General features: G+C 42.0%; 1 protein-coding gene and 1 long non-coding RNA gene across 2 annotated transcripts in view; one reads left to right on the forward strand and one right to left on the reverse strand.

The window, feature by feature from the left end:
- LOC144013689 (FERM, ARHGEF and pleckstrin domain-containing protein 1-like) overlaps positions 1–10,072 on the reverse strand; it is a 42,629-nt gene extending 32,557 nt beyond the window's left edge. Inside the window, exons 1-2 of the mRNA XM_077512827.1 lie at positions 9,696–10,072; positions 4,464–4,678 (exon numbers count right to left, since the gene is read on the reverse strand). Coding sequence (XP_077368953.1) covers positions 4,464–4,637 — 174 coding nt within the window. The 5' untranslated portion in view covers positions 4,638–4,678; positions 9,696–10,072. The remainder of the gene's footprint in view (positions 1–4,463; positions 4,679–9,695) is intronic.
- LOC144013691 (uncharacterized) lies at positions 2,119–4,771 on the forward strand. Its single transcript, XR_013282299.1, has 2 exons — positions 2,119–2,229; positions 2,345–4,771. It is a non-coding gene; the product is annotated as an uncharacterized LOC144013691 (long non-coding RNA).
- Positions 10,073–10,147: the final 75 nt, after the last annotated feature.

Here is a 10,147-nt window from a genome sequence, read left to right on the forward strand (position 1 = left end):
CCCATGGTCAACTCTTCTTGTTTTGACTCAAAGTCCAGCTGTGTGAAATTTTTCAGCTTCAGCATGTAATCTTCCATTATGTCAGAAACGGAAATTAAAATGAAATTGACCTGAAGTGCTTCCTCACAGGGAGATATCATTTACAGCATTCACAAAAACAACAAGAATCCCATCTGCAGCCAAGCAGACTGGACACAGTGTGCTGGAACCGTGGTGAAACACCTCCATGGGGGACGGATGCGTGTGGTGAATGCCCTCGCTATTTCAGTGAAATCCTTCCATTTCTCCATGACAGCGAGCGGAACAGCACTCGGGTCCCTTTGCTGGGCCCCATCCTGCTCCCTTTCACTCAGAAGCTGTCTCTGGCTGCCCGAGTCATAATCTCACATTCATTGCTATTGCCATGTCCGTGCTTTTGGAGGGGACAGCTCATTCTGTGGCCCCGTCTTTAAACCCAGCACGTCGCAATACTTCCACGTGGCTCTCACATTGGATAAATGGAAGCTGTCACAGGCAGAATTGCTATTCCGTGCTCTGCTTTAACCACAGGCATGAGGCAGGCAATGCCGGCTTGCGTAACACAGAACCGTTTGTGTAATGGATGCTGGCATGCTGCTTCCACGTGATCAATTGGTATGGGAAATAGCCACTAAAGGCCATTGTAGTACAGCATAGCTAAATTAATGCATTTAATTGTGGCCTAAGACTTCTGCACAACTTTACGTTTTTCGTCAATGAATACAAAACCGCAATTCTTTAGTTTGAAATGGCAGCCGCAAGTACAAAACAAAAAAGATTTGGGACAGTGAACACAAACACAAACGATTTAATGTATAGAAATGTACAGCAACTAGACCATATAGACCTATTATCACCCAGGACGATTATTTGTCAAAATGCCAAATATTGGCATCGGATTTTTTATGAATCTGAAGGCCGATAAAGCTGGCATCTCACTGAGCGGTGAATGCTTGCAAACGTAGCAAATTTATGTTTTTCATCAGGAGTTGTAAGATGTTCACAGACAGTTTTTACTTCTGAAAAAATTCAGACAATTTTTCACTGCGAAGATCTTTTGAAATCTTTTACAAACCCTGCCGAAAACCCTAAATTAGCTACATTCACATGCATTTGGCGCTCAGTGTGATACAGGGAACTTTTCATTTATGGATTTATTCAAATTTCCACTTTATAAAAAATTATTCTGACACTGGTAACGCCCAACACTTTTTATTTTTTAAAAATATTAAAGGAAATTTTAAAATTGAGAAATTATGCTGAAATTTTGGGAAAATATTTATTTTAAAGTGTCCCAAAGACGTTTTTTTTTTTTTAATGCTAGAGCATCCAGAAGGCTTTGATGTGGCCTCTCAACTGCTGAGAATGAGTGAATCAATGGTAATAATGACAAAAATGCTGATTTCCCCACAATTCTAAGCAGATTTGTGAATAATGAATAAAACCTTAGCTTTATTCCAATGCTAATTGCTGCAAACTGAAACAGACAGAAAAAGATTTTTTTTCCTGATGAAAGAAGAGACTCATCTTTCTTTTGGTAGGTTCCATGTTTTTATAGCAATAGAACACAATATTATGTGGGCCTTGCAAATCAGTCAAAATCCAGTAAAACGGCCGGGGAGTGAAGGGGGTTGCTTCAGTGGCTGGGAGTGAATGAGTTAATCTATCTTAAATACAAAGCTGTCAATTCTTTATATGTCTAAAATTAAATGGAAAAGGTATTTTATTTAAATTTTGATTCTAACATTTTCTCTTTTACGGAATATCGGCTTGAAATATTGGTTATCGGTCTCCTTGACTACTAATAATCGGTATCGGCCTTGACAAAAAAACATCACGACTAGACCGATTTGAAATACTTTTCAGGGGTGCTTATGTGCATGATGTACAGTAGCTGGCGACTCTTAATATCTTCAGTCATGGGGGACATCGGGAGAGGTGAAGTGATGTCGCGTCTGAATCTGATACACTTCTCTCCCTTAATCCTCTTCCCCTGTCACCTATCATGCTTTGATCTCTTTTGCTCCACCCACCTCACACACACAGATCATAAAGCCACAATCCAATCATGCAACAAAAACCCCCACACTGTAATCTTGTTGCGCCTGAACACGCACACCACCCATCTTGGTCTTTAAAGCCGCTGGCGTCCAACAAAGACGTCAGTCAAGATGAAGAAGTATTGGACAGTCTTATGAGGATTAAGGTCAAGTAAGATTGCCGGATGAGAAGAAATGATTGACTAATTAGAGACTTGGTTGTGAACGGATACTATTGTTTTGTGTATCAGTAGTTGTGGCTCTAAATGTGCGTTTTCGCTACACAGGCCTCGTCTGATCCGATTGGGACTCTGTGAGGCTGGGGGGTATTTCCTCAAAGCAATTAACTTCACTACTCCCCAGGGAATATAAAGATGGTGCAGATGTCTGCAAGGTTGTGTGTGACTGCAAATTAGCAAAAACATGTTCAATATTACTAATTACCCGGAATGTCCTGCCACTGCAAAACAGCGAAATGGGATTTCAGTGCCTTCCGTAATGAAAACCATTCTCCCTCACGAGCGCACATTCCCATCTGATTTTAGTAAAAGCAGAAATATCTTTTCAGATGAATGCCTGCATGTCAGAAAACTGGACTGTGCTCGATTTCTTCAAACCAATGCCAGCGTCATCAGTGTGAGCTGCTTATCTTTGCATTCACACGTTAGGTGGGACAACTGCACAAACATGGCAGAGGACATGATTATGGCGAGACAATTGCTCCCTTATTTTCATAGTCAGTGATAATACACAGTGAAAGTGTTTCATTTGCTTCCTGTGATTGAAACGCTTTTTCTGCTACACTTTTAACCACAGGCACGACCAAACTTAGAAAAGCCAATAACTGATGCCTCCACCAACGTACATTACTCGGCAGACAATAACTTGTAGTCTTCCTTCCCCAAAATTGGCACTATACTTTCACATATGAATGACGCAATTGAGTGGTGGAATTTCCTGAATATGAATAAATATCAGGCTGCATCTATGAGCAAATGTCATTGTTATACCTCCTTGCAGTCTCTCTGAGAAGCCTTTTCACCAAACAGCATTACATCAGATATACTCATCCAAACAAAGCTTGTCAAGATTGGCTTCTTTTAACTACATTTTTTTAACTACAATAGATTTAAGTAATACAATTCATGTGGGTAAGGTATACTATGTGACTAATAAACTTTAATTATATGGTTGTGTTAAACACACAATGTGTAATTCTTCGTTTTTTTCTGCTGAGTCTGACCGTAAATTTCAAGTGGGAGAAGTATTAAAAAGCTTGAAGCCTCTTTGGAAAAGAACTGCTAAAGCCACTGAGAGTAAATGTTTACGATGCTAACGAATGTTGACTTCAAGTCAGGGTTCGTTCAAGGTTGCAACGTTTCCTAAACGTTTTCTAAACAGTCATAATGGTTCCTTAATCAGTCTTAATGGTCTTTCTTGGGAACGATTAGTTACCACTATGACCTTGAAATAAGATACAAGACTTGTGAAAAACTAAACAGCTATTCTGTGAAATGGTTAATTTCAACTCTTCCCTGAAAAAAAATGTCAATTGATGTTGAGCAATTATGATTTTAAAGTACTTTTTATGAATACTTTTGCATTAAGTATAGTATCCGCCATTTTGGGCAGTCACGTAATCGCGATGTATCGCGTGCGTAAAACACACAAGGCTGCCAGTGACAACAAAGAGACACACGAGGAATTATTGAATCCCATGGCGGACATCAAAGGTGGAATTACGCCTTATAAGTGAAGACAAACTTCATCAAAATCTGTACAGCCACAGAGGACTTGCCAAACGTTTTGTGTCCAGCCGAATGTGAAGATGAAACTGCCCGATAAGGAGGACACATATAGCGAGTCGAAGTTGGGGAGTGTCTGAAAGTTGCGTGTTACAGAGGGTCAAACTACCAGTCAAGTCACCATTGACATTGTTCACTGTGGAAATATAAGTTGTGGACTGTCACTAACCTGGACAGCAAACTTCTAGGTGACTTTTACTCTTCCAGGCCATGCTACATGTTGTGTGCTAAGCACGCTTTAGCCCACATTAGGAGGCCACCCTTCACCACCCCACCCCCACACGGAATGACATGAAACCGGAACATGCTGAGAATTTTACTCTGAACAGAATTTGTGCAGTTTTTGGGAGAGAGGATGGTCTTTTGCTTGCCCATTACGTCAGCAAACTCCCATTCAAGTGAACGACAGCAGCTGTCGTTTGCGCACGGGATGCGTCATCACGATCACGTGACCAGGATAATGGCGTGCATCACGGTATGTTCTTATTTTGATACTTAATTGGTTTAAAAGCAAATTCAGGGAATAATATGCCAAAGGTATTTGCAAAATCAACATAGAAGAAGGGTTAAACTAGCTCATAGTACCACAGACTTTACTCACTGATATCTGGAAGACTTCCTGTGTGTCATCCAACATCTGCACCCTGATTGAGACTTTTCTTCCTGGCGCCTGTGCAGGTGGACGGAGACCAGGCTCCAGGGTGGACACCCCAAAGCTTTCGGGAGCGCCCAGCCTGTGGCCGGCCGTGGATGGCCTGTCAGCTGGTTCAACCATGGCGGGGCTGTTGGCTTCTGCTCTCGATCTGTTCCCGTCTGCTGGAGAAACAGAAGAAGGGCTGTGATTCTTCTGCAAATGGCTGGCAGATTGTCTGTTTTTCCAAATTAAACCGGCTGTGACCGCTTCAGTCAGCCATTTGAGTATTTTTATATTCTGGTCTTCACATTCCACATGGGCATTTCTGTAGACACACAAGCTTTTACATGGGACCTTCACCCTAAATTCCATATATTACTGCCCCTTTTTGGGTGGGTATCAATCCAAAAACATATGTTTTACAATAAGCAGTAGCATGAATGTAAAGCTGTTTTTTTTTCTTTTAAATCACGATTTTGTCTATGAGATAGGCTGGTGCTATGTGCCTAAAACTGCAGTGAGACACACGCAGGTGGGATTTATGGCATTTTCCTACAAACCGACCAGTACAGACTTGCCAAAGCTTCACAAGTAGGGCAAATGAGACACGGTCTGAGAATACACAAAGACACAACCCCCCACAACTCATACAGCAGCACACCAACCTTTCAGCACCCCCACCTCTACCCGACACACGATAAACCTCCGCCTCAGACAATAAATATCCTCTCAGACGGTCTGTGACATCACGTCTGAGGAATGTTTTAGAAGACAATTCTGACAACACACATCCACGTTTTCAATCTCTAATTTGTTAAAGAAGAAATTAAAAGAGCATTTTTTCCCATACCATCCCACTTTAATATACTGACATGACAAATCAATGTTTAGTGATACAGGAAGAACGTACATTTGCATACCCTGTCGATTAAAAGGTCACGAGAGGCAACCCTTCCAGTGTTACCATTCAACCTACACATGTGTCTGAATGAACAGACCCTTGTAAATATTTACATTTGGTACTTTTGGAGATATCCCTTTGCTTATGCCTGACATGGAAGGTCCGTGTTTTCATGATTGCAAAGAGTAAACTCACTGATAATAAACTCCAGGAACTGGTTTGACCTTCAAGTTACATATGCAGAGAAAAATTGTTGGTACCACACTCTTAATGAAAGATAAATCCATCATGATCATATAAGATAACTTGAACTGATAAAATCAATGAATAAAATTGACTGAATGAATCTGAAAGCATCAGGAGCACTACAACATGGTCACAAGGGTTAAGAATCGAACCCACAACCTCAAGGTTGGGAGATGACCACTTTACCACCTGAGCCATGAAAAATAGCCACTGAAAATGAGTCATAGTTTCATCGTTGTGTTCATATTCAAATGAATTTTATTGCACAACATTTTGAGGGAAAACACAATCGATATCTGTAAGTCTCAATGTGATTCTCATCATGCCTTTGAGAAGTATTTTTGTCCCTATTCATGACTTAAGAGTTCCAACCTCCAGTTTGAATGGTGCCTTCTCCAGACTACGTTATATGTTTTGGCTATGTCCAATAGCATTTATATTTATATATACTTTCAACCGATACCGACAAACCAATAATTGAGAAAATGCTGATGTTGATAACCGATAAGTAATGCAAGGCTGACACATGCACGACTCTTGGCCACAATCTTGTCGTGGCAAGTCGTGCCATTTTGGGGCAAGAACTGGGAGGTTCCCGCACTGTTCACAACGAGTTCACGAATGCGTGACCATTTGTGTCCACATTGACACGAACTGGTACGACGAGTTGACGCATAGTTTACGCACTTCCCGCATTTGCATGACGACTTCACGCAATGCGGACGGTGTCGTGCCGACTTGGGCACGCCATATAAAAAGGGGTCCTTCCCAACCCCTATTCATGGCACTTCGTGACAGTCGTGGTGTGGCGCGCACTGGCACGCATCCTTCCCGCATCGCCCCGACGAGTTCACGAACAGTTTGCGCATAGTTCACGACCCGGTCGTGAAAATTTGTCCCGACATGGCATGCAGTCACGACGGGTTTACGCACACTTCACGCCACTTTACGACTAGTAAAGTTCGCGCACTGACACGTGCCAATTCGTGCCACAAAATCGTGCAAGTGTCAGCCTTGCATAAGCTGATAATTGTTTGCAAAATTAACTTGAATACAACTTTCCATGCCTACTATGAGTCTATAGTATAACATGGACAAAAACTATATTGATACATTGTGTAAAACACCATGAAGCTGAATTTTATTGACATGAGCCACAACCACAACAGATGGACCAACATGGCATTTCTATTATTATCGGCGGATTTCTTTATTATCTGGTTTATCTGTTTGACGTCAAATTGGTCAATAATTGCTGCTAATTATAAGCCACCGATATTATCGTGCATCCCTATTTATATCAGGATTTTCATATTAATCGTCTTTTTTTTGTATTGGTTGTGTGTTATGTGGAAGGCTCATGACTTGCAACTGCGACCTTGCTTTCTGACATTGGGCAGCATATTTTGCCTCTGAATGCCTTGAAACTTGATAGTCTTGAGAATTCATCGCCACCAGAATAGATCCAAGACACCCTGTGCCGGATTTAGCAAAGCAGCCCCAGAATATAACTGAGCCCTCTTGTAAAGTGTTCTTTTGTTTGTATGGACCGGTGAATTGTTGGTACTTTTTTTTTTTTTCTCCACAGTCACAACAACATTGTCCCAGACGCATTGTCGCTTATCTTAAAATATTTCAACAACTTCCAGTCTCATCAGTTTCAAGTTCAGGGTACCAACAATTTTATCCACATAATTATTGCATCTTGTGGGACTCTTCCTCTGGGTTTTATGCTTCAATTAGACAATAGTGCATGAACCAACAACCGTTTATACTTTTACTCTGCTAATAAGCAGAAGCACTGGTCCTTGTCTCATCCTCTGTGGGCTTTCAAAGGAAAAGAATCGTCAAATCACAGGCGGTTTATAGCCCCACTTGCCCATGTGACATTTTAATCTTAACAAACAATTGCAAGTTACGTCTGCAACACCAAGAGTTTAGCAAGCTGATACAGATTCAGATGCAGATCTCTTCTATGGTGGCAATAATAGAAAAAAAAAAAAAACCTTTACCAATATTAAGGATGACACGCGCTTGTTGTTACTTTGACCTATTTCTCGGATCAGCAGGTTGAGTGAAGAAAGGAAACGGGGAGGCAGTAAGAGGCGAGAGGGGAATACTGAGCAAACTAGGCACATGGGCACAAAGGAAACCACTGTGGGAGCTTCTAACAGCAACGCTTTCACTAGGAGGGACGCTCACACAGCCTTTGAACTGGTGTTTAGAAGAACATTTCCCAGGGGTTTGTGGGAGTCAAAGCCAAAGCGCTGGGGTTCCCATGCAACTGTGTGTGAGAGAGAGAGAGAGAGAGAGAGAGAGAGGGTCTACTTGGGAGCCACAAAAAACAAAATGTGGAGGGTAAGGCTGCACTTGACAAAATAAAGTGGTGGCACTTCCACTAAACATTGACAATCAAAACGACACGCGTTCTTCATGATGTAAGTTGAAGGACGCCAATAAAAAACAAAGGACACACCCACAAAGAGATACAAATACATCCAAGACAAAACAAGGAATCGAACACTGCATGAACTACTTGCAGTCATGCACTTAAAATGAGGATTTTTGACTGTGTACAATGAACAGGCAGGGAAAAGATGTGAAGGTACAAGACCAGAAGGGACATTATGCGAAAGAGGTGTGAGATCAGAGGTGATGCCCCCTTTGACCTCACCCTGGAGGAAGGTGTCAACAAAAAACAACATAAGCTCCTCATAAAATCATAAGGGGAAAAGGATTGTTATTAGCTGATGTTAACCTGTGGATTGTTTTTTTTTTGTAAAATGTATAATAAATGAGTATAGGGTGTCTTAATCAACCTGGTGGTCTATGTCTATGTTTTAGCGGCCCACAGCATATACTAAAAATAACATTTGACACGGCAACCCTACTTAAAAAAGAAAAGGTTGCAGGTGGTGGTGTGTGAAAAGTGTGGGTGTTGAAAAAGTAAGTGTGCAAAGCCCCTAACAACTACTATACTATTAATAACAAATTGGGGCCTTGAGACACTTCAGTTTAGTTCATTCTGTGACTACGTCGGGGGCGGACTGGCCACTGGGAATTTCGGGAGTTTTCCTGAGTGGTGGCCGCTCCATTTTTGAGCCGGTCATCCCGAATTTTGTTCCCAGTCCCTGGATCACAGTCATAACTCAAAACACATCTGAGATCATCTTTCTATAGATCCCCTCTGGTGCCAGGGTATGGGGGGGGGGGGGATTGTAGACACTAGACAGGCAAAATAACCGTTGCACGAAACACCGCATGTGTTAGGATTAAGGTAAGCGGACTATTACTCACACAACATGATGTGGTTTTATTAGATTAAAATCAAACTATCTGCTTTATCTTTAAGACAAAGGTGTGATGCAGAAGTTTTTTTTAAGTCCTACAATATCTGTAAAAACAATATTCTGTATAATTGCTTGATTGAATAAAAATTCATGATAGCCAAAGGGGCCCTTGTATCCTTCCATGTCTGTATGGGGCCCTCAGAGGAAAAAGTTTAGACACCCCTCCTGCTGTACACTGTTATAATGCTTGTTGGCAGAGTGAAAGGCCAAGATGTAGGTTAGCAGAGTAATCCTTTAGGCCCTAGTAAAGATGTCACTAGGCTAAGAATCGCTGCGTGTTAGTCAATATTGATGCGGATGTTTTGACAATGACAAGCCTCTTCCGATGATTTGACTAATAGATCAACAATGGGAACTAAATAACAACTATCCTATTGTCTTATTGAGGACAAAGTTGTGAGAAAATGATGTCAAGTGTTGAAAGCACTCCACAGTTCCCAGAAAGCAAAGCACACTCGCTGACTGTACAGGACAGCGAAAAAGGAGCTGCTGGTCTGGTCCACACCGAGCTCTGCGTATTCGCTTCATGACCAGACTTGATGCAAATTCGACTCCAAAATGCTGGGTCATCAAAAACATCACAAAACACACATGGGCTCTCATTCGTTTAGCCACAAGTAGTCTCAACGCATGCAACATGAGTCGCAGCCGAAAGCCTACGTGTAACCTGGCTGCATAATCCGGATAGAATGATTTCCTCACCCCGCTCCTCTCTCCCGAATGCTCCGTCGGGTTCGTCGGTATATCCGTTACCGAGGGGCAGCCGGCCGGTCGGTCGCGTTCCCCGCAGTGAAGCTTTCTGCTCTCAGGTGAGACGCTGGCTCTGTGCTGCACCCATTAGGACAAATGCTGGGAAACGTGTGCGAAGCTATCCGAGCTTTCTTCTGGAACAATAAGGAGCAGCGCACCGCCTCTCGAAGCCGCCCGGTGGGACCCTGGCCACACCAGTGCAAAAGCAGCTCCATCACGCCATCTTCTGGAGAAAAGGAATTTATTCTACAGCGTTTAACTGTTTAGAAACAAGACAAGGAAGGCTTTCTTCTGAATAATTTGCCAATTCCCTACTCCATAATCGCCATATCGAGATTAGAATATTTAGAAATATATATTTTTGTTTCCAACGGGAGCGACTTATTTCATTCCTGTAGCGAAAT

The sequence above is a fragment of the Festucalex cinctus genome, chromosome 2 (genome assembly GCF_051991245.1).
Source record: "Festucalex cinctus isolate MCC-2025b chromosome 2, RoL_Fcin_1.0, whole genome shotgun sequence".
Classification (NCBI taxonomy): Eukaryota; Metazoa; Chordata; class Actinopteri; order Syngnathiformes; family Syngnathidae; genus Festucalex; species Festucalex cinctus.